The following is a 26,002-nucleotide window of genomic DNA, read 5'->3' as shown; positions in this document are numbered from 1 at the left end:
ATGGGTTCTTTGAATAATTCTCTCGATTTAAATTACAAGCATATTAAAGTTTTTGAATATGCAAGTAAATATTGTTGCTTACAATTCATATGTTCAAAAATAAAACAAACTTCATTTCGGCATACCCCTTCTAACAAAAATTATTCTTACGCTCAAGCAAATGTACGTACATACATATGTATGTATGCTCATATGTAAGCTAAGAAATGTATGAACATGGTAATGTATCTGCTATGACGATCGTAGCGTATAAACAAACTTAGATATATATGCAAACACATACATATATTCTTAAACTAAAGATCAACCAACACCCCACTTCACTCCACTTCACACCCACCGCATTGATACCAATATATCCAAGCATAAACTAACATATGTATGTTTGTACATTCACATGTTCAAAAAAAAAAAAAAAACTTCTATTCAACCAACCACTTCCAACAAAAATTATTCTTACGCACAAGCATGTGTACATACATACATATGTATGTTCAAATGTAAATCACAAAATCCTGAAAACTAGCTCCTCTTTTTCGTTCATAATGCTTCCTCTTAAGTTGTCCAAATTGGTGATGCAATTTGGCAATATGGCATTTGATAAAATCGTCAAAAGAAAAATGTTTGTGATTTTATAAATACCAACTTCGATGCATATTGAGGGCTTTCATTATAACGCGCATAACTACTTCCATAACTAGGCACTTTTCCTATGAAATAATACCAAACTATTTATATGCCCTAATCGAAGTAATAATATGGTAGTAAAAAATGCAAATAAAGATGCGAGTATATTGCCCAATAAATGCCCAGTAACGTATTAGCAATATAATCTAAAAATTTTCATGCATTGTTCATATAAATTTTTGCAAATAATTTTCCAATATGCCGAATTGCCGAGTTGGCAGAGCTTATGGAAATTTTAATTTGCTATTTGAAAAACCTGATCTTATTCTGTCGAAAAATTGTTCGCGCAGTCGAACAACCAAGTTTTCAGCAGCTGTGTTGCAGTTAATACATAAAAGTCGAGTTTTACCCGTTTCTGGCCCGAATTCGCACTGTGACGTCATATTGTATATGCTGACTTGTTTATCACATGTCAGTACAAAGTAAGAATTTTACACTATTTTCATAGATAAAAAGTAATAAATGGGAGGGGCGAAATGAAATAAAGTAATTTTGCGAAGAAAAATAACATTATGTCGCAAAAGAGCAATAAATTCCTTTATTTTAGTATTAATAATAAATTCCCCTTTTAGCTGTCAGTTGATTAAAGCTGCAAACGGCAACACTTTTAACCACCGACGACACATAATTTGGCTCGTGCCTATTGTATTTCGTTGGCTAATTGCTACGAGCATTCATATGTATATATATATGTCTGTATACGCGGATTTACATAAAGTCTTTGGTCGCTTTAGAACGTAGCAAGCGGCAAGTTTTTTTCTTCTTATCTCAAGACGCTGCCACAGCATTAAAGCGACCAAAGTATTTATTTATGGAGTATTATTGAATATGTATGTATATACATTTCTAATTTGGTTCATATTTTCATACATATATATTCAATGATACAATGCTCAAAAGCTGATCGACAGGCACAGGCTTCTGTGTACATATGCACATACGTATTTAAGGGTGGAATTGATGCTAGTCAAGCGCTCTTTGACTTTGCTTATCAAACTACAAATGATGAAATTAATTGTAGTGAACTTAATTTTTTTGTAGTTTTTATAGTTACTCCGAAAATATAATACATTCTGCGGAAACCAAGCAATTTAAGTAAATTTGGTTTTTTTCTTTTTGAAATACGTTTTAAATCGTTTGTAGTTTTTCATACGAAAAAAAAATTTTTTTTTGGTCCACAGGTTTCGGAGATATCGCCAACGCATCTCAAAAAATGTTTTTTCGTATGAAAAACTACAAACGATTTAAAACGTTTTTCAAAAAGAAAAAAACCAAATTTACTTAAATTGCTTGGTTTCCGCAGAATGTATTATATTTTCGGAGTAACTATAAAAACTACAAAAAAATTAATTTCACTACAATTAATTTCATCATTTGTAGTTTGATAAGCCAAGTCAAAGAGCACTTGACTAGCATCAATTCCACCCTTAAATACGTATGTGCATATGTACACAGAAGCCTGTGCCTGTCGATCAGCTTTTGAGCATTGTATCATTGAATATATATGTATGAAAACATGAACCAAATTAGAAATGTACATACATACATATTCAATAATACTCCAAAGTAAAGGCAGGTATAAATAAATACATTAGTCGCTTTGATGCTGTGGCAGCGTCTTGAGATAAGAAGAAAAAAACTTGCCGCTTGCTACGTTCTAAAGCGACCAAAGACTTTATGTAAATCCGCGTATACAGACATATATATATACATATGAATGCTCGTAGCAATTAGCCAACGAAATACAATAGGCACGAGCCAAATTATGTGTCGTCGGTGGTTAAAAGTGTTGCCGTTTGCAGCTTTAATCAACTGACAGCTAAAAGCGGAATTTATTATTAATACTAAAATAAAGGAATTTATTGCTCTTTTGCGACATAATGTTATTTTTCTTGGCAAAATTACTTTAATTCATTTCGCCACTCCCTTTTATTACTTTTTATCTATGAAAATAGTGTAAAATTCTTACTTTGTACTGACATGTGATAAACAAGTCAGCATATACAATATGACGTCACAGTGCGAATTCGGGCCAGAAACGGGTAAAAGTCGACTTTTATGTATTAACTGCAACACAGCTGCTGAAAACTTGGTTGTTCGACTGCGCGAACAATTTTTCGACAGAATAAGATCAGGTTTTTCAAATAGCAAATTAAAATTTCCATAAGCTCTGCCAACTCGGCAATTCGGCATATTGGAAAATTATTTGCAAAAATGTATATGAACAATGCATGAAAATTTTTAGATTATATTAGGGGGACTCATGATAGCATATAAACTTATAAGGTGTAAAATTATATCCATTTACACACGCGGTTATATGAACGCACCTAGTAATACTCTTGATAAACTTGATTGTTTTTCAGCTGTATTATTTCCAAAAAATTTTTTTGATTGTTATACACATTAGGGGGACTCATGTAACCGTATAAATGCCTTATAAAGTGTGTAAACGTATAAATTTATCTAGTTTACGCACGAGCTGTCAAATTTTGTATGAAAAATCATTTACACAATTTGTATAAATTTACGCGCACATTTCATTGTGTAAACGCGGTAAACTCAAAGGAATGCAACCTTGCAGACATTACAGACGGCATTTTCATCAAAAATCTCCAACATCAGCAAGTAAAGGCGTTTTAGTTTTGATTTTTCACTTAATCTTGGTATTTTTTAATTTGTATAACAATCAAAAACATTTTTTTGGAAATAATACAGCTGAAAAACAATCAAGTTTATCAAGAGTATTACTAGGTGCGTTCATATAACCGCGTGTGTAAATGGATATAATTTTACACCTTATAAGTTTATATGCTATCATGAGTCCCCCTATTAAAAAATACCAAGATTAAGTGAAAAATCAAAACTAAAACGCCTTTACTTGCTGATGTTGGATATTTTTGATGAAAATGCCGTCTGTAATGTCTGCAAGGTTGCATTCCTTTGAGTTTACCGCGTTTACACAATGAAATGTGCGCGTAAATTTATACAAATTGTGTAAATGATTTTTCATACAAAATTTGACAGCTCGTGCGTAAACTAGATAAATTTATACATTTACACACTTTATAAGGCATTTATACGGTTACATGAGTCCCCCTATTGCTAATACGTTACTGGGCATTTATTGGGCAATATACACGCATCTTTATTTGCATTTTTTACTACCATATTATTACTTCGATTAGGGCATATAAATAGTTTGGTATTATTTCATAGGAAAAGTGCCTAGTTATGGAAGTAGTTATGCGCGTTATAATGAAAGCCCTCAATATGCATCGAAGTTGGTATTTATAAAACCACAAACATTTTTCTTTTGACGATTTTATCAAATGCCATATTGCCAAATTGCATCACCAATTTGGACAACTTAAGAAGAAGCATTATGAATGAAAAAGAGGAAGCTAGTTTTCAGGATTTTGTGATTTACATTTGAACATGCATATGTATGTATGTACACATGCTTGTGCGTAAGAATATTTTTTGTTGGAAGTGGTTGGTTGAATAGAAGTTTGTTTGTTTTTTTTGAACATGTGAATGTACAAACATACATATGTTAGCTTATGCTTGGTTATATTGGTATCAATGTGGAGGGTGTGAAGTGGAGTGAAGTGTGGTGTTGGTTGATCTTTAGTTTAAGAATATATGTATGTGTTTGCATATATATCTAAGTTTGTTTATACGCTACGATCGTCATAGCAGATACATTACCATGTTCATACATTTCTTAGCTTACATATGAGCATACATACATATGTATGTACGTCCATTTGCTTGAGCGTAAGAATAATTTTTGTTAGAAGGGGTATGCTGAAATGAAGTTTGTTTTATTTTTGAACATATGAATTGTAAGCAACAATATTTACTTGCACATTCAAAAACTTTAATATGCTTGTAATTTAAATCGAGAGAATTATTCAAAGAACCCATTTGCTGTGCAAAAATCATTGTTTGGAATACCCAACCGGGTGTATTCGAATTTCCCAATTTTGCAATGTATTATATTTTCGTAGTAACTATAAGAACTACAAAAAAATGAATTTCACTACAATCAATTTCATCGTTTGTAGTTATAGGAAAAGTACTTTTAGTGCTTCCAAATTGCTGCGTTCTTGGTTTTTTTGAGATGCGTTAGCGATATCTCCGAAACCTGTGGACTTAAAAAATTTTTTTTTTCGTATGAAAAACTACAAACGATTTAAAACGTATTTCAAAAAGAAAAAGCCCAAATTTGCTTAAATTGCTTGGTTTCCGCACAATGTATTATATTTTTGGAGTAACTATAAGAACTACAAAAAAATGAATTTCAATACAATCAATTTCATCGTTTGTAGTTATAGGAAATGTACTTTTAGTGCTTCCAGATTGCTGTGTTCTTGGTTTTTTTGAGATGCGTTAGCGATATCTCCGAAACCTGTGAACCAAAAAAATAAATTTTTTTTCCTATGAAAAACTACAAATGATTTAAAACGTATTTCAAAAAGAAAAAACCCAAATTTGCTTAAATTGCTTGGTTTCCGCACAATGTATTATATTTTCGGAGTAACTATAAGAACTACAAAAAAATGAATTTCACTACAATCAATTTCATCGTTTGTAGTTATAGGAAAAGTACTTTTAGTGCTTCCAAATTGCTGCGTTCTTGGTTTTTTTGAGATGCGTTAGCGATATCTCCGAAACCTGTGGACCAAAAAAAATTTTTTTTTTCGTATGAAAAACTACAAACGATTTAAAATGTATTTCAAAAAGAAAAAAACCAAATTTAATTAAATTGCTTGGTTTCCGCACAATGTATTATATTTTCGGAGTAACTATAAGAACTACAAAAAAATTAATTTAACTAAAATCAATTTCATCGTTTGTAGTTATAGGAAAAGTACTTTCAGTGCTTCCAAATTGCTGCGTTCTTGGTTTTTTTGAGATGCGTTAGCGATATCTCCGAAACCTGTGGACCAAAAAAAAAATTTTTTTTCCTGTGAAAAACTACAAACGATTTAAAAGTATTTCAAAAAGAAAAAACCCAAATTTGCTTAAATTGCTTAGTTTCCGCACAATGTATTATATTTTCGGAGTAACTATAAAAACTACAAAAAAATGAATTTCACTATAGTCAATTTCATCGTTTGTAGTTATAGGAAAAGTACTTTTAGTGCTTCCAAATTGCTGCGTTCTTGGTTTTTTTGAGATGCGTTAGCGATATCTCCGAAACCTGTGGACCAAAAAAAAAATTTTTTTTCGTATGAAAAACTACAAGCGATTTAAAACGTATTTCAAAAACAAAAAAACCAAATTTACTTAAATTGCTTGGTTTCCGCACAATGTATTATATTTTCGGAGTAACTATAAGAACTACAAAAAAATGAATTTCACTACAATTAATTTCATCGTTTGTAGTTATAGGAAATGTACTTTTAGTGCTTCCAAATTGCTGCGTTCTTGGTTTTTTTGAGATGCGTTAGCGATATCTCCGAAACCTGTTCACCAAAAAAAAAATTTTTTTTTCTATGAAAAACTACAAACGATTTAAAACGCATTTCAAAAAGAAAAAAACCCAAATTTGCTTAAATTGCTTGGTTTCCGCACAATGTATTATATTTTCGGAGTAACTGTAAAAACTACAAAAAAATTAATTTCGCTATAATCAATTTCATCGTTTGTAGTTATAGGAAAAGTACTTTTAGTGTTTCCAAATTGCTTCGTTCTTGGTTTTTTTGAGATGCGTTAGCGATATCTCCGAAACCTGTGGAGCAAAAAAAAAAAATTTTTTTTTCGTATGAAAAACTACAAACGATTTAAAACGTATTTCAAAAAGAAAAAAACCAAATTTACTTAAATTGCTTGGTTTCCGCACAATGTATTATATTTTCGGAGTAACTATAAGAACTACAAAAAAATGAATTTCACTACAATCAATTGCATCGTTTGTAGTTATAGAAATCACAAAAAAAAATTGGATTTTTTCAAAGCGGGTTCCAGCGTGATGCAGCTATGAGTTGGTTGTCTCTACAAGCAAAATTAACTCGAAAGCTGTTACGGCTGCAAAAACAATACAGGCAGCCTATCTCCAAAATGCAAAGGCAATTCAGTCAGGCGTAACAAGCAAATCAACTTGCGAAGATGATACGACAGAAAATACAAAACAACCAGCAGATGATAGCACTAACAACAACTCAGCTGTGCCAAATGATCAGTGTGCTATTGTTGATTTGTCTTCCTCACCCAGTTCTTTTAGTGGCGCTTCCGTTTGTTCTACTAATAATGCAAATATCAGTTCCGCTGCACCTGCCAATAATAAAACTGGGTATTCCGGGGTTGTAGCTTTTGGCCTTCAGGGATCAGTCGCTACTAACCTAGCATCTAATAATAATTCTAGCTTAGCATCTAACAATAATAATAATATTTCAAATAAGTTCATAAAAGCACCCACCATTTTCGTAGGTAATAATTCAAACGCAAATCTTAGCTTAGCTGTTCGATTGAAATGGTTACATTTGTCGTCTTTTAAGCCGACGGTAAACGCTAGCGATATTGTCGACTATGTCTCACATAATGCAAACATCTCGCCTTCATTAATTCATTGTTATAAATTAATGAAGAAAGATGCAGACTCCAGTTTGTTATCAAGATGTAATTTTTAACTCGGAGTCTCGCCTTCAATATATAATAAGCTTCTTGAGTCTTCACTATGGCCATCTGACGTCAAAATTAAACCATTCCGTTTTTTTTCAAAAAGCGCAGGGCTCAACTGCACAACCTTAGCTATATGCGGTAATATTAAAAAAAAAGTATAAATATCTATTATCAGAGTATATCGGGGTTGGGAACGAAATCTAAAGATATATTTTTTGCCACTTCACGGTGCGACTATGATGTCTACGTCATTGTTGAGACTTGGCTTAATAATGACTTCTCTGAATCAGAATTTTTTGATCAAAGTCTGTTTCAAACTTATCGAAAAGCTAGAGACCCTATCAAAACAGGGCGTCTCAGAGGCGGTGGGGTGTTAATTGCTGTAAGGCGTTCTCTTCTCTCTTCGTTTGTGCCGCTTTCTAATTGGTACTCTCTCTTGGACCAGCTTTGTGTCAATTTATTTATCTGCGTTTCTTACATTCCGCCTTGCAGCACAGATTTGCTGTACCGTGCTCATGTTAATAATATATTTGACCTATATGAATACATATATGTAATACTTCTATATCACTACTACTGAACTGTGCAGCCTGTCAACATTACAGTATAGATATACAACGAGAGAAGGAGACAAAATCTCAAGGCTGTCGTTAAATTTTTGTAAAAAAGGGGCTTAAATATTCCAGCGCACAAAAATAAAAGTCCGTTTGTCGCACCCTCTGCGGACGTATGTAATATTTGTATAGTGTCAGAGAAAGCTTTAAGACAAGTTCTCAAGGCATGCCTAACTGGAAATGCAAAATTGGGTTAAATAAATAAAATTTTTGAAAATACAAGCGATGCATTCTCCAGTAGTATCATGGACGATCACATAGCCATCGAAAATTTATTTATGACATCTTTAATAATCACCGGACACAGCTGTGTAAGGAAGTAATATAGTATGTTTTTATTTGGATATTCGTTTGGTTTTTGAAACAAAAAAGCACGGATAAAAAAGAATATGTTAGAAAAAAATTTACAAAATTAATATTATTTCAACACCAATAGCAGCTAGTCCAGTACTCATATTTTGTTCACTTCATCAAAAATTTACTTCATTAAAAACTCAAAATAAGTAAAATTTTGAAAACGTTTATATACCGTTTCTAATTCACTTTAAATTATTTTTAAAAATGTTTAAAGAAATGCTTGTTGGGATGTATGTATAAGTATATTTTTATATATGTATATTTGAATTTTTTTCATTTCAAAAATATGAATTTTTCGCCTTGTTTTTTTTTACTATTTATATAAATAACCTACTTTGCATGCCTCAAGCCCATGTTGAAATAATAAATACATCAAGCCTTGTATTGTATTTGTTGGCCTTTTCATTGTTTAATCGACTAAACTGAGATTTTATAACAATTAGTATGCTGAAGTTGGGTAAAGGGGATAGTGACCCGTTGTTACCCGTTTAATACTTTTTTTACACACGCTACTACAATTCACTAACACTAACAAAGCCCGCGCATGCGCAGAACATAGGCCCCTATTATGAGACAAATTCGATCTTCGACTGTGGTCGAAAGAGCTGATCGAACGAATTTTCATTCGGTATTATGACGCGCGTTCGATGAAGGAAAGCGTTATTGTGAATTTCGATAAATTCAAAAGTTCACAATAGCACATTTCCAATACTCTGTCAAATAAAATAAAATAAATAAACAAAAGCAGAACTAGTTATTAAATGCAAATATTAAAAATAAAAGTATGACAACAACGGAATTGTGGTTTCATGATTCGTCAGATGAAGAGGAAAGCTTACTCGAGCTAGCCAGAAGTAGGAGACGGGTGAGATGCTTCAAATCCTTTGGAAAGGAGTTCCACCACGTAAATGTAGATTTCTAAATAAGTTGGTAAATTGTTGAAATTATAAGTTTTGTTTATAGACTTATTCAAAATTTCAGACTGTCCAAAAAAGCGTTCATGGACTTGTTGTCCAGTACAGATGAACTGCTGCAGCAATGCACAAAAGCCAAGTCTATTCCTAATATTTTTTAATTTTGGCAACAGTTCTCCGATTTTTTGCTCGGGGATCCTACCAACTGAGCATTGGAAACGAAAATGCACTCGGACTTGCCCAGCCGACTGTGTCTGTGGTACTATCAGAGGTGTTGAATGTCTTGGAAAATTTTATTTGTTAAAGATGGATAAAATTGAATTACGAGGAGGCTGAGCTGCATCAAGCAAATTTGCATTTCTATAATGTGAAAGTTCCTTTGCTATATGGGGATTTTGTTCCATAATTGAAACCAGTCTTTCAAGCTGTTGTTTTGTACTCACGACCTTGGACCTATATAAAATTAATTCAAATAGTTTAAATTACTACTAGGTAGTAAAAAAGTAGAACATAAATACAAAAAACTTACATTTTAAACAATTCTTTTTCTATTCGATACAGCATCGACAACAAATTTCTATTCGCTTGAAAATTAGATACACAACGAAAATTTCGACAGAGATGAGTTGTCATAATACCAATTACAAATTCGATTTTCGATGTTCGATAGCCAGCGAAGATCGAAGATCGAATAATGCTCATAATAGGTGCCATACATTTGCACAGTTTCAGCAAATAATGATTGACAGAAAATTTGCACATTAGGAAGATAGGAAGGTATTGATATAGAAGTACTATATACATGTATGAATATAATGTTGATAGTAATTTTTGCGTCCTGGGGAATTTTAATCTCAGCAAGGTTGTTTGGTCGAAGTTACTAGAAGATAATATCTTAACACCTACTAATGTTCATCACCCCCATGAGATTAATTTCTTAGACACCCTTTTTAGTGCCAATCTTATTCAGATTAACAGTTTCGTGAATCAGTTAAACAATATTTTGGACCAAATTTTTTTCTATGAGAACCTCATAACTCACTTGATTGAATGTGTGTTTCCTATATATAAATCAGATATGCATCATGTAACACTATCTTTATCTATTGAATTTTTCGACCTAGTGCCGAAAAACAATATAAATAATAATGGGCGCTCCTATAACTTTAAAGATGCAAATTATGAATCTCTAAACTCTCTCGGCGGCCACTGTGGTGTGATGGTAGCGTGCTCCGCCTACCACACCGTATGCCCTGGGTTCACACCCCGGGCAAAGCAACATCAAAATTTTATAAATAAGGTTTTTCAATTAGAAGAAAATTTTTCTAAGCGGGGTCGCCCCTCGGCAGTATTTGGCAAGCGCTCCGGGTGTATTTCTGCCATGAAAAGCTCTCAGTGAAAACTCATCTTCCTTGCAGATGCCGTTCGGAGTCGGCATAAAACATGTAGGTCCCGTCCGGCCAATTTGTAGGGAAAAGCCAGAGGAGCACGACGCAAATTGGATAAGGCTCGGCCTTAGATCTCTTCGGAGGTTATCGTGCCTTACGTTTATTTTTTTAAACTCTCTCATATCTGAAATAGACTGGACATCTATTTGCTTTGCTAAAAATGCAACTGAATGTTTCGACGTTTTTCTGCTAAAGATGGCTGACATATTCAGTAGGAATCTCTCTCTCCTACCAGTTAAAGTTCACAAACTACCCTGGTACAAAACTAGGTTGTAAAAGTTGAAAAATCAAAGAAATAAGTACTTTAAATTATACAAGGCTACCAGCGCTACTGTTTTTAAAGATCAGTATACTTCTTATATGACGCAGTTCAATGCTCTTGATAAGTTTTTGTGCAATAAATACGTTTCTCGAGTTGAAGATGTGTTGACAGTTAATCCTAAATCTTTTTGGAACTATGTTCGTCCAAAGAAAGGTTGTTCTAATATACCTACCTGTGTTAGATTTAATGACATTTGCTCTAACAGTTTGGTCGATTCGGCAAATCTTTTTGCTGATTTTTTCAAATCTACGTTTGTTGTTGAGGCCAATAACTTTGATAATAGGTATCTTACTAATATCCCCAAACCTTTAGATTTTGGGTCTTTGTCCGTGTCCGAAACCGATATTATCTTGGGTATATCCTCCTTACAGACCTCAATCAAAAATGATATTGATGGATTGTCCTCTTTTTTATTTAAGAAGTGTAGTATTTCTCTTTGTGTGCCACTGTGCCACATTTTCAATGTTTCGCTATCGACTGGAGTTTTTGTTGATCCCTGGAAGCTTGCGTCTATCACTCCTATCTTCAAGTGTGGAAATAAAAATGAAGTAAAGAATTACAGGCCAATATCCAAACTTTCAACATGTTCAAAACTTTTTGAAAAGGTAGTTAAAAACAAAGTGTCATTCCCTATAAATAAAATAGTCGCTCCATATCAGTCCATATGGTTTCATTTCGGGACGTTCGACTGCTACAAATCTGCTTGTTTTCTCTCAGTTTTGTGTCTCTGCGTTTAAGGATGGATGTCAAGTTGACACCATATACGTATACGGATTTTTCCAAGGCTTTTGACACAGTTTCGCACAAATTACTTCTGTGGAACTTGAAAACATAGGCTTTCACTCAAGCTTTCTGTCGTGGCTGAAGTCCTATTTGGAAAATAGAATATCTTTTTTTGAAATCGAGAGAACTAAGTCTTATGAGTTCTCAGCAACTTCGGGTGTACCACAAGATAGCATCCTTGGTCCTATTTTGTTCTTAATGTTTATTAATGATGTTGGTGCATGCATAAACTATTCGAATTATTTGCTTTATGCTGACGACTTAAAACTTTTTCGGAGAATCTCCTGTACTACTGATGCATTGCGTCTGCAAGAAGATCTGAATGCTATAAATAATTGGGCCTGTCAAAATAATCTGCGATTCAATATTAGTAAATGCTGTCACATGACGTATACAAAGTCTATGAATGTGGTTTCATTCGCGTACTCGATTTCAAATGTAACTCTTGCGTCAATTAATGAGTTTCGTGATCTTGGCGTAATTTTTGATTCATCTTTTACTTTTTGTAATCATGTAAACTTTCTCATACCAAAGGCTTATATCAACTTAGCTTTCTTGCGACGATATGCCAAGGATTTCAAGGACCCATATACTAGGAAAATCTTACACAATGCCTTAGTGCGTTCCAAGTTAGAGTATGCATCAGTCATCTGGAATCCCATATACTATTCATACTTTTAAGAATTGAAAGAATTCAGCGCAAGCTCATACGATTTGCTCTTCAACCTCTGCATTTTGTTAATCCCCTGCCACCCTACAATGCAAGATGCATGCTTATCAATGTCTTGCCACTTGAAGTTAGACGTCTTGTTCAAAACTTTATGTTTATTTTTGACATAATATCCGGTGCCATTGACTGCTCAGAACTATTTGGGCAGTTGACTTTCAATATCCCTAACAGAGCTCTCCGCTTTCACAGTTCATTCCGCGTTGAAGTGCTGCGGTCGAATTACTTCAGTTTCGCACCTCTTCTAAGAGGTCTTGTAGAATTTAATCGCCTATCCAGAAGCCTTGACCTGGACTTTGCCATGCCAAGGTCTCTGTTTAAGGCACGAATTGAATCCTATTACTTATCTCAGTAAATCTTACTTTAAAATTGTTAAACTAGTACTAAGTTAACCTGTAATCTAGTCAGTAAGGTTGTTACCATTTGACTTAATAAAGATATGAAATGAAATGAAATGGCCTTCCTCCGTATGCCTAGATACAGTAAGTACCTTTCAATCCTCTGTCGGTATGTTCGGATTCTGATTCTGTAGAAGTCGCAGTGGATCCGTCGCATGGTATCCATACCTTAACTTTTGGTACCGTGGGGATTTGTGCTTTATCCACCACCTCAAACCGCGCATTCGTGCCTTGCCTTTGGTGTTTTAACCCACTTCCTCCAGCCACCGCAAGCTCGCGATTTTGTTGCACGCTGTCATCTTCACACCATTGTACAATCCCCCCGAATCAAAAGTTGGAAGGGCTTACTTGGTTGTTCCCGCATCATCTTAATCATTAAGCTATTAAGCTCCCTTTCTACAGATCTCCACCTTTCAGTAGTCATCTGTCCGAAAGGACTGCTACGATCAACCGGCGCCACTGTCAGTGACTGCTTTGCCACATCACTCATCTTCTAGGGAAAATATGGAGTCTTAGTGTTAACTCCCTTTGGCACCTCCGAGAAAGCCAGAGACTTAGCTTTAACTTCCTTTAGCACGTTTGGCTCCCTTTGGGGCCATCTGTCTTACAGCTTTTGTACTACTTGTTTTGTCTATGTGACTGCCCTGCCCCGCGGCTCTGGGACTGGGTCCTTTCTGCCTCTTGAAAGCAGGCTTGTCGCCTTCCGCCGAACGTCGTCTCTCCATTCTGCCATTCGACGCTTCTTCCTCCTCGTACCAGTTGCAGAACCGAGGGTTTCTCGCAGCAAACCTTTTGAACTGCCTTCGACCTACTTCTACCGCCTCATGGGCCTATTCCAAGCGCTCGGTCTCCACTTCTGTTGGGTCGAACACTGCTCCCAGGCGATGGACAATTCTTAGTGCTACGCGGTACTGTGAGAGAGCTGTTTTACTTCCTATGCTCCGTAACCTTCTCCACTCTTTTACTCCGTTTTCATTTGTGTGCTTTTCCAACACGGAGTTCATTGAATCAGCACTACTCTCGCTCCCCGATTCCGACGCATCGGTTAATGAGTATTTGTCGTCCTTGGCTTGCGACTCAGTACTCCTCTTATCATCCTCCTTATTACAATTTGGTAATGAGTCGTTCATCTTGGTCGTACGACCACCTGCCCGACAAGGCGGTATCAGCGGTCCAGTATTAAATACGGGGAAAGAACCGTCAGCCACAGCAGCGCCCCTTACTTTGATAAGGCCATTAATACTTCCCGAGGTGGCCCGGTATCGGGAATACAGCCGAATTTATCCCCTGGCTGCAAATCGTCCACTAGGCACGGTGCGTATAACACCCTGGATTATGGGTTTGGCAGTTCTTGGTAGTAGTATGTACATGCCGATTCCAGACCAATTTTGTATGGAAAAAATGGTGCAAGGAAAAGTATATACACACCGACACACATATCTATACAGCAAAAATTTCGTTGCCTACTTTTAGGCCCATACGTATGAAACCGCAAAACAGCAAATCAATTTCGTTGCCTACATTTAGGCGCATCCATGTGTGTATGGGTGTGTGTGAACTTTGTGAACCCCGCAAACGAACGAGCGACTGATCAGTATTAGATCCGTATCTGATCAGACTGATCATGTTGTTAATAAGGTCGGCTATGATTTAGTCGGTGATAATGTCAGGTTTAGCGAGGTGAAGAAACTGGAGATATCAGGGAGGTTGCCATTATTGTGCAGTTTTGATATGTAGAAGTTAAACAAAAGTGGGGATAGAACACCAACCTGTGGCACTCCTTGTTTAATTCTTCTTGGTTTTGATATTGCGTTTCTAAATTGCACCGATGCCTGCCGGCCACCCATATAATTGTCGGTCCAACTTTTAAGACTTGGGGGAAGGGTAGAACCTTCCAGGTCTTGCAGTAACGTGCCATGGTTGATCGCATCAAAAGCTTTTGATATGTCTAGCGCAACGAGTACTGTTCTATGGTAGGAGTTTTGATTTAAACCGCAATGTATCTGGGTGCTAATGGCACTTAGCGCGGTGGTTGTGCTATGAAGTTTTCTAAAGCCATGCTGATCACAGGCTAGTTGCAAATTTGCTTTTTCTACTCATTTAAGACTGTTTAGGTCATTTATTGTTCATGTCGAAATTTGGTCGGATATTGTCGAAAGTGGTATCAACGGATGCGCATCACTGCCAGTTATATGAAACTAATTGCGAAATTTAACTCTTTCCAACTGTTCCAAAACAAAACACTAAACGAAAACAATGAATTCAAATAAAATTACCCAAGGCGAACATGTTTTCATATTGTCCTCGAGTTGATCAAAAGCAAATTACCCAAAAAACGTGCCGATTTTTTTTAAAAAAATTTACATTGCGGTTGGCTGGAAGAATAAGCGAAATCAGTGTGCAAAATCTTTAGTAGGTTCTAGAGGCATAAACACTCCTTTGAAATGTTTCTTACCTCATATATAAGTTGTACGTATGAGAAGGGTTTGAAAAATCACTTGGCCTTACATTCAAACATCTCTTGTTTATTTGCGAAACTATACAATGGCGTCTGAAATATTAATTTTGATTTTCAAACTTCATCCTTCAACAACCAAGTCTCCCGGCTTGACATTTCCAAAAGTTGGCGGCCCTAACCAAAACTAGTCCCTTGGAGTGAATCAACCAAGTATAAATATCACCTACACGTTACGGCTCCTTTTACAAATAGGAACACGTAGGCATATATATGTTCCAGGTGAGTCTTTGTCGTTCGCCTAAAAGTAGGCAACGAAATTGTTTTGCTGTATATATATGTGTGTCGGTGTGTATATACTTTTCCTTGCACCATTTTTTCCATACAAAATTGGTCTGGAATCTGCATTTACATACTACTCTTGGTCACCGACATCCCGACGCCTTCCTATGAGGCGAATCGGCGTAGATGCCAGTCCTAAACAGATCCGCCTCATCGTCGGGCGCTATGAAGATCGGCTAAGCCCTCACAACAACGAAAAGGTGCCTACCCTAGTGAGGGCGTCGGCGCATCTACATAATTAAAATTTTACAAGGACCCTGTATACAACTTTTAAAATATAGACCAAAGTTTGCAGACGTTCTTTTCACATCATTGAATTCAATAGTCTTCGTTGTATCAAAACGATATTTTAGAATGAAAGGCCAACGATTTTAAGTTGAAAGATGTTAACTGCTATTTTGCGGCCCTATGACATAAGAGCTCATTATGGATGACCGCATAGCTTCTGTTTTCAGAGTAGTTCGCCTGTCCACTACGTTAGAGTAGTAGCACCCAGGGTTATTTGTTCGACTGTCTTGAGAAAGCTCTTACTTCACCACTTTGAGTGTTCTTGCGAAGGACAAAGACTCACCTGGAAAATATATGTGCCTACGTATTCCTATTTGTAAAAGGAGCCGTAACGTGTAGGTGATATTTATACTTGGTTGATTCACTCCAAGGGACTAGTTTTGGTTAGGGCCGCCAACTTTTGGAAATGTCAAGCCGGGAGACTTGGTTGTTGAAGGATGAAGTCTGAAAATCAAAATTAATATTTCAGACGCTATTGTATAGTTTCGCAAATAAACAAGAGATGTTTGAATGTAAGCCCAAGTGATTTTTGAAACCCTTCTCATACGTACAACTTATATATGAGGTAAGAATCACTTCAAAGGAGTGTTTATGCCTCTAGAACCTTCTAAAGATTTTGCACACTGATTTCGCTTATTCTTCCAGCCAACCGCAATGTAAATTTTTTTTTTAAATCGGCACGTTTTTTGGGTAATTTGCTTTTGAACAACTCGAGGACAATATGAAAATATGTTCGCCTTGGGTCATTTTATTTAAATTCATTGTTTTCGTTTAGTGTTTTGTTTTAATAACTTGGTGAATTGGGCGATGCAAAGTCCGTGTTAAACTGACATTGAACGCGGTATTTTTTAAATAATTTGGAACAGTTATAAAGAGTTAAATTTCGCAATTATTTTCATATAACTGGCAGTGATGCGCATCCGTTGATACCACTTTCGACCATATCCGACCAAATTTCGACATGAACAATAAATGGCCTAAACAGTATTAAACGAGTAGAAAAAGCCTGTGCTTCCCAAGGCAGTCGGTTCTATGTACCGGAGCTACTCGGGATTTTTCGCGACCAAGGACTGTCATTTAAGTGTAACCACATTTAATTTGTTGTTTCCCTCCTACAAATTGTCATCCTCCCAGCATCTCCTTGCAGCTGGACTGCACCATATTCTCTTGCTCCGGGAAGGTATCGAACCCAATCCAGGTCTGTCTCCTGACCCCGGTCCTGAGAAATGGTTATGCTGCGTTTGCCGGAAAAGAATATTTTTAGGACGGTCATACTCTTGTCAGTGTGTCTCGTGCAAGGGTTGGTTCCATTGGACAGGTTGTTCTGGGCTAGATCCCCAAATTCGACGTCCACGTAACTTTTATAAATTTCACGCCCAACGGCGTCGCGTAGTCTACGCCTTATGCGCCCTAGCCTCTCATAACTCAGGCGTAGTCACCTGTCATTTACTCCTAGAGTGACGACGTCTCCCCGCTGCACTTCAGAATTCTGCAGTTAAACTATAATGGATTAACTGGGAAGATCACAGAGATAGTCAATAGATAGTTTCTTGAAGCGAAACAACATCCGCATTGCTGCGATTCAAGAGACTAAACTGACAGCAAGATATGCTCTACAGACCTGTTCTGGGTATAATGTCCACAGAAAATATCGCGAGATAGGAAATGGAGGCGGTATCACGTTTATCATACACCACTCAGTGCAATATCATATATCTGATTCCGACATTGGCTGCAGGGACAGTGGCTTAGAACGTCACGGATTATCTGTCCGGTCAGGCGAGAAATCATCAACATCTACATCCCTCCTGCCACCTGTTGCTCCAGGGGCACCGCCCCAAAATCAGCGCCTTACTCACAGGCGAAAATTGCATTATCTTCGATTTCAATGCCTATCACTATCTATGGCATTCAAACTTGCAGGCGGACAGCAGGGGTGAGATGTTGGCTGATCAAATAGAAGAAACGACGTTCTGCAAAATAAACGGAGATGCCCCAATAGTATGGTAGGAAGCTGTCACAGTTCGCCAGATATTTCAATCGTGAGCGCAGGACTCGTAAACTGCGTCAACTGGCAGCCGATGGTAACATTGGCATCCGACCACCTGCCAATACTTACTTCGCTCGAGCGTACCGCCGATTTTATCATCACCGAAAAAGGAATATCATAAACTTAAAAAAAGGAAAGTGGGATGAGTACAAATCCTTTACAGACAGCCGCTTTGCTGCCCTCCCTATCGCGACTCATGCTGGCCAAGGGGAGCGTGCTTTCCGCAAGGTCATTGAATCCACCTCGGCTCGATTTATTCCCGACGGAAGAATTCCCGAAATTCGGCTCATTTTCCGACGGTGCCCGGAATTTTATCGAGAGAACGTGCCCTTAAAAGACAGCTCGATCCCGGCGACCCCAAATGAGGGATATAAACCAACGCATCAGATTGCCTGTGGATGACACAAGCGGGCGAAATGGGAGGAGCATCTAAGTGGTTGTAACCTCTCTGCCGGTGTGGGTAAGCTTTGGTCCACCGTAAAGTCCCCATCGAATCCGTCTAAGTACAATGACAAAATTTCCATCGCCTTTGGCGATACAGTGCCGTCGGATGCGAAAAAATGTGCGAGCGCGTTATACGGTTGGCAAAGTTAGACCGAGAGCCAACAGACGCATAAGCATGAAAGCATGGATTCAGCGCGTCCCCAATTACCATCACCGCCCAAGAGGTTGAGGATGGCATCGGCCATGCTAAACCATCTAAAGCAGTGGGCCCAGACGCCATAGCCATGCGATGCTTAAAAGCCTAGGAAAATAAGTTTTCAAATATTTAGCACATGTCTTCAACCTGTCCCTTTCCACCTTTGTTATTACCGAAAAATGGAAAATGGCACGGTGGTCCCGCTACTAAAGCCTGTCAAACCAGCTAACATAGGAGCTTCATATTGGCCGCTATCTCTCCTATCGCCAGTAGCCAAGATACTTGAAGCCATTTTGCTCCCCTATTTCAAAGCAAATTTGCAACTAGCCTGTCATAAGCATGGCTTTAGAAAACTTCATATCACAACCACCGCGCTAAGTGCCATTAGCACCCAGATACATTGCGGTTTAACTCAAAACTCCCACCATAGAACAGTACTCGTTGCGCTAGACATATCAAAAGCTTTTGATGCGATCAACCATGGCACGTTACTGCATGACCTGGAAGGGTCTACCCTTCCCCCAAGTCTTAAAAGTGGGCCGAAAATTATATAAAACCAAGAAGAATTAAACAAAGAGTGCCACAGGTTGGTGTTCTATCCCCACTTTTGTTTAACTTCTATGGCCACAGGACCAGGCCAACAGATCGATGGGCTTTGCAACAAAATAACCGGCAACCTCGCTGATATCTCCAGTTTCTTCACCTCGCGAAACCTGACATTATCACCGACTAAATCATAACCGACCTTATTAACAACATGGACGTCCCAAATGTCGACCATTTTGAACATCCACGTTAATGGCCCTACACTACCGACTGTCTTACACCCCAAAATCTTGGGTGTGAGGTTTGATCATGATCTACATTTGGGTGAGCAAGCAGCCGCAATTCTACCAAAAATCCAGAGCCGTAATAAAATCCTCAAATCTCTTGCTCGCAGTACTTGGGGAAAAGATAGAGAAGTGCTCATTACCACTTACAAAGCAATTGGTCAGCCAATTGCATACTACGTGTCCCCGATATGGTCGCCAAGCCTAAAGACTACTCACTGGAAGAAGCTACAAGCCTGCCAAAATACTGCCCTCAGAACCGCTTCGGGTTGTCTTCTTATGCCCCCAGAGCACCATCTACATAATGTGGGAGAATACTCCCTATTAGGGAGAGAAATGAAATGCTAACCAAACAGTTCCTGTTTAATACCCAGAAACCTGGGCATCCCAACAGACATTTTATTTATGAGCCAACACCGTCCAGGGGCTTACGGAGTCATCTCCGCAAGCATTATGGGGAAATACGGCACCTGAGAGCACAGCCATATAAAGCCAAAAAAACACAAGCAGGTCCTCAGTGAACTCCACAACCAGGGCATCGGACCTCTATGCCAGGAATTGCCCGGTGAATCCTGTACTCAAAGAACCATGCCCTAAACTTGCAGAAGAGAAACGCATACTCCCTAAGGAAACGCGGGTCACTCTAGCTAAACTTCGATCTGGATACCGTAACAGGTTAAAATTTTACCTATCCAGAATCAACTCCGATATACAAAACTTATGTACTGCTTGCAACGTGTCCCCACATGACACCAACCGTCTCTTCAACTGTATTGTGGAACCAACGCCTCTAACACCCCTCTCACTCCCTTTAGAGGATATTGATGAAAACTTGTGATCGGTCCCACCTATTGGATGCGGCGAAGCACTGCTACAACAACAACAACAGTAAAAAATATAGTAACGCGCCGGATGCCGTCGCCGCCGCTGCGCCGATATTTTTGACATTCGGCGGCGGCGTACGAAAAACGACATAAATCGGCGGCGTATATCTCTACTAACTTGTAGGTGCCGTTCGTAGTCGGCATAAAACATGTTTTTTGGAAGAGAAGCTCGGCCTTAGTCTACTTGGAGGTAAATCATATTTTCACATATATACCTATATATTTACACCATTTGTGGTCGAAGCGATTAAGTGCATTATTTGCTCTATAATCATCTTATTTGTTGCCGTCCGATTTTGATAATTTTAAATAGCGGTGGAAGATGAATGCCAGCAACCCATATATCAAGTTTCATTTAAATTTACTCAAGTTATAGTGCTCTTAGACAGAAAGACGGACGGGTAGGTTAATTAATTTTTTCTCCCTGAGATTTGGTAAATGAAAGCGAGTAAAATTATATTAATTTTCAATCAAACGCAAATGAAAGTTTAAGCACTGAAAAATCAGCCGCCCTTCAAAAGTGGGTGCTAACGATTGAGATTTTGGACTATCGATAAGTTGAACCAAAATTTTACAAGAATAATAGCGAGCAAGAATATTAGTCAATTAAAGCAAGTAAGTAAGGTTAAGTTCGGGTGTAACCGAACATTACATACTCAGCTCAGAGCTTTGGAGACAAAATAAGGGAAATTCACCATTTAGGAAAATGAACCTAGGGTAACCCTGGAATGTGCTTGTATGACATGTGTATCAAATGGAAGGTATCAAAGAGTATTTTAAAAGGGAGTGGGCCATAGTTCTATAGGTGGACGCCATTTCGGAATATCGCCATAAAGGTGGACCAGAGGTGACTCTAGAATATGTTTGTACGATATGGGTATCAAATGAAAGGTGTTAGGGAGTATTTTAAGAGGGAGTGGACCTTAGTTCTATAGGTGGACGCCTTTTCGAGATATCGCCATAAAGGTGGACCAGGGGTGACTCTAGAATGTATTTGTACGATATGGGTATCAAATGAAAGGTGTTAATGAGTATTTTAAAAGGGAGTGGGCCTTAGTTCTATAAGTGGACGCCTTTTCGAGATATCGCCATAAAGTTGGACCAGGGGTGACTCTAGAATGTGTTTGTACGATATGGGAATGAAATGTTAATGAGTATTTTAAAAGGGAGTGGGGCTTAGTTCTATAGGTGGACACCTTTTCGAGATATCGCCATAAAGCTGGGCTAGGGGTGACTCTATAATGTGTTTGTACGATATGGGTATCAAATTAAAGGTATTAATGAGGGTTTTAAAAGGGAGTGGCGCTTAGTTGTGTATGTGAAGGCGTTTTCGAGATGTCGACCAATATGTGGCCCAGGGTGACCCAGAACAACATCTGTCGGGTACCGCTAATTTATTTACATATGCAATACCACGAACAGTATTCCTGCCATGATTCCAAGGGATTTTTATTTCGCCCTGCAGAACTTTTTAATTTTCTTCTACTTAATATGGTAGGTGTCACACTCATTTTACAACGTTTTTTCGAAAGTTATATTTTGTGTCAATAAACCAATCCAATCACCATGTTTGTTCCCTTTTTTTGTATTTGGTATAGAATTTTGTCATTTTTTTCATTTATCGTAATTTTCGATATCGAAAAAGTGGGCGTGGTCATAGTCGGATTTCGGCCATTTTTATACCAAAATAAAAAGAGTTCAGATAAGTACATGAACTAAGTTTAGTAAAGATATATCGATTTTTGCTCAAGTTATCGTGTTAACGGCCGAGCGGGAGGACAGACGGTCAACTGGGTATAAAAAGTGGACGTGGTTTTAATCGATTTCGCCCATTTTCACAAAAAACAGTTACCGTCACAGAATCTATGCACCTACCAAATTTCACAGGGATTGGCAAATTTTTCTTCGACTTATGGCATTAAAAGTATTCTAGACAAATTAAATGAAAAGTTGCGGAATCACGGCCATTTTGAGATTTTCTATTATTTATGTATTTGGTTGCTCCATATCATTACTGGAGTTAAATGTTGAGATAATTTACTTATATACTGTAAAGATATTAAATTTTTTGTTAAAATTTGACATCTTCAATTTGATATATTCAACGACTGCCAAATTATAGCTTTCATAACTTTTAAGTTACCTTCTTTTAAAAGTGGGCGGTGCCACACCCATTGTCCAAAATTTTACTAATTTTCTATTCTTCGTCATAAGGTAAACCCATCTACCAAGCTTGATCGCTTTATTCGACTTTGGTTATGAATTATCGCACTTTTCCTGTTTTTCGAAATTTTCGATATCGAAAAAGTGGGCGTGGTTATGTCCGATATCGTTCATTTTAAATAGCGATCTGAGATGAGTGCCCTAGAAACTACATACCAAATTTCATCAAGATACCTCAAAATTTACTTAAGTTATCGTGGACAGACGAGCGGACAGACGGACGGACATGGCTCAATCAAATTTTTTTTCGATACTGACGATTTTGATATATGGAAGTCTATATCTATCTCGATTCCTTTATACCTGTACAACCAACCGTTATCCAATCAAAGTTAATATACTCTGTGTGCAAAGCACGCTGAGTATAAAAATGCTCTTGATATATTATACGAACGGCTGTTATATTATTTTAAAACATATTCATATTTTTATTTTCAAGGGGATACATTCTGGAAGTTTACAACAACCATTTCCAGCTACCAGATCTAGGTCCTATTGGAGCAAACGGTTTGGCAAACCCTCGGGATTTTAAAACTCCAGTTGCTTGGTTTGAAGATAATGAACAAGGTATATGATCATTTAAAATATGTGTATATTAGAGTTTGCCATAACTGAGTTCAGTTATACGGTTCATAATAATGTGTACCTGAAGTCAGTTTAAATGAATGTTTCTCTCACTAACGGTCTTTTATATTTTGCAAAATATGTTTCAATTTTTTATTCTACTCTTTATGAAATTATGTAATCGATTTTCAGTTTTTTTTTTAAATATAGGAGTGTTTAGTATTTGCATCACTGAATTTGATAATAATCATTTATTTTTTTGCAAAGTGTGCCTTGAAATGCCGACCCGTTTTTTAATCTTTTATGTCTGTTAAAACTCAGCACTCAATATGCCAAGTAAATAAGATGTCCGCTTTAACGGCCGGACTTTGGTTTATTTCTTTCTAAATATCCAATCCGTTAATTTTATACTTATTTATTACATGAAAACACTCACAGAAATCGATTATGAAGGTATACAAAATTTTTTAAATCTGTGATTTAGCAAAGTTATAGTCTTGGGTGTTTCCGTAACAGTGTCAACTAACAGCAAAAGGGTAAAGTTTTTCCTAAGAATTTTTTATAATTGTTAATCGTACGCTGCATATCGACTGGTTTCTGTTTCAACCACGTAATGGCAAAATGTCAAATTTTCAGGGGAAGCAAAAAACTTTTTTTTTGTTTATAGATTAATGTGTTTGATTATTAGAATATTTACAAATATAAAATAAAGTCTCTTGACCTTCATTATTAAAAAAAACTAAAATATTTCAAAGACGTAACTTTTTTATTATTCAGTATGTACTTACGAGGTTCTTGTTCTTGCCAAACTTAAAAATATACACGGATATACTTGGTTTCAGCTTTTATATTTTTTGCAATGCTACACAACGACTTCTTGTAATATTACGTGATTTCGTTAAAAGTATGTACGAAAATAAAAGTTTTTTTCAAAACGACAAAAAAAAACTAAATAGCTTTCATGACATAACTTATACATTCGATATGTTTAGTATGAAGTGAATATTTTTTATAAAATGCAAAACGAATGTTCGTGAAGAGTCGTGGCATAATTGATCGTAAAAAGAGTGATAATCATTGGAATGAACGCCTTAAAACTTTGTAAGCTCGAAACTTTTTTAAAGGTAGCTTCAAGTATGCTTTAAACATTTAATATCTGTGATGCAAAGGTCGCCTGATTTTAGTCCTGGTCTGATAGATTTGTAAAAATTTAAATCAAAATATTAAAAAAAAAAAAAATGTATGTCCAATATTATGAACCCTATAAGACCCATGGTTAGTTCGTGCTTCCTTTATAAGCTTGACAAAATTTGCTGGCACAAATAATTCTTTATATTTCTTTTTTTCTCGATATTAGCATGAACAGAGTCGCATTCCATTTGAGTGTGACCAACGGCCAGGTATTTCTGGTATACTTTGGTGTTATACTTCTTTGCTAAATGTATTACTGTGCACCGCAGCCATCACTAAACATGCTTATAGGAATATGGTTTTCAGTTACTTCAGTTTCTAAAAAATTTAATATACAAGACGTAGAATCAATAGCATCCATTGTACCTTTAACTTCGTGCCATACGTAGCAAACTACTTTCGAATCTTTTAAATTATAAATTGTGAACTGGTGACAGGCTAACTTCTGTTTAAAGTATTGGGCTCCTGCAACTATAGATGGGATAATTTGAACACCCTGAACATCCCACGCGAAACAATGAATTTCTCCTTTAATTGCTCTTTTTTTATCTTCTTTTTTTTATTTTCGAGCTCGCTCTTTTCATCTCAAATATGTTTGAAAAGTTCTCTCATCAATATGCTTATTTTTATAGGCATAACATATATTGCATTGGTCTTTTTTTGGTTTATAAAGTCACATATTCATTTAAGGTGCAACTTTGAGAAACGAATTATAACCAGCTTTTTCAGAATCCGAAATGTGATTCACATTAATGTTGCTTTCAAATTGTTTGTAAACCTGTTTTATGGACGTATAAGTCAAGTCCATATATAATTTTCGTGTGTTTTGACGGCAGTAATGGGATGGCATTTTTGGGACATTGTCCAAAAAAGATCGGGCATGTTCTACTTTTTTTAAGTTTAAATCGCTTTTTTTTACCTACACCATGACCGTTTTTTACTTTTAATGTATTTCGAACAAACCATTCTCCAATACCCAGTGTAGCTAAAAACATTTTTTTACAGACTTTGTTTCATCATCATCTTTGAAATGATAAAGCATGGTACACGTTCTCCTGACCGACTCCCCCCTTCTACGGTTACCTGGAAAAACACTGATAAGTGCATTTATCCATGATCTTCTTTGCTCCCATGACATTTCTTTCCAGAACATCCATCGGCGTTTCATAGATCAATTGACCAGACAAACAGGTTACGCTCTTCACACAGACAGGTTGCGCTCTTTGCTTACCAAATGATTTAAAGCGGAGTTATTGGTGTCGTTTGTCGTATCGCTGTAGTCGTATCCATAACGTAACCCTATACGATACATTGTGATCGATTAATGCTACCTTAACCTAAAAATCGTGAAAATTTTATAAATAAGAAGAAAGCGCAAAAAATTGCAAACATATTCCACAAAAAATAAGTCTGTTAGTCATAACGTATCCAAAACAATGAATAAAATCTACAAAAAATCTACAAAAAGTTCACCTACTCAAATATTTTTAGGTTATAGGTATGGCGAAAAACCAAAAACCAATTGGTTGGCTACGATACGGTTACGACCTTAGCGTTACGATATGGCACCAATAATGGATTGCATTGATTCCCATAAGGTTGGTCGAATCAGCTGTTATAAGGTTACCGATACGGTTACCGATAACGCACCAATG

The 26,002-nt window shown here is 36.8% G+C and overlaps 1 protein-coding gene across 7 annotated transcripts in view; it reads left to right on the top strand.

The window, feature by feature from the left end:
- The window catches only part of hgo (homogentisate 1,2-dioxygenase), a 1,123,318-nt gene that overhangs the window by 417,201 nt on the left and 680,115 nt on the right, over positions 1–26,002 (top strand). For all 7 annotated transcript variants that reach the window (XM_067766247.1, XM_067766245.1, XM_067766251.1 and 4 more), the window contains one exon: positions 23,032–23,159. In XM_067766247.1, coding sequence (XP_067622348.1) covers positions 23,032–23,159 — 128 coding nt within the window. The remainder of the gene's footprint in view (positions 1–23,031; positions 23,160–26,002) is intronic.

Source organism: Eurosta solidaginis, chromosome 2, assembly GCF_040869045.1.
Source record: "Eurosta solidaginis isolate ZX-2024a chromosome 2, ASM4086904v1, whole genome shotgun sequence".
NCBI classification, from domain to species: Eukaryota; Metazoa; Arthropoda; class Insecta; order Diptera; family Tephritidae; genus Eurosta; species Eurosta solidaginis.
This window is presented reverse-complemented; position numbering and strand designations above follow the sequence as displayed.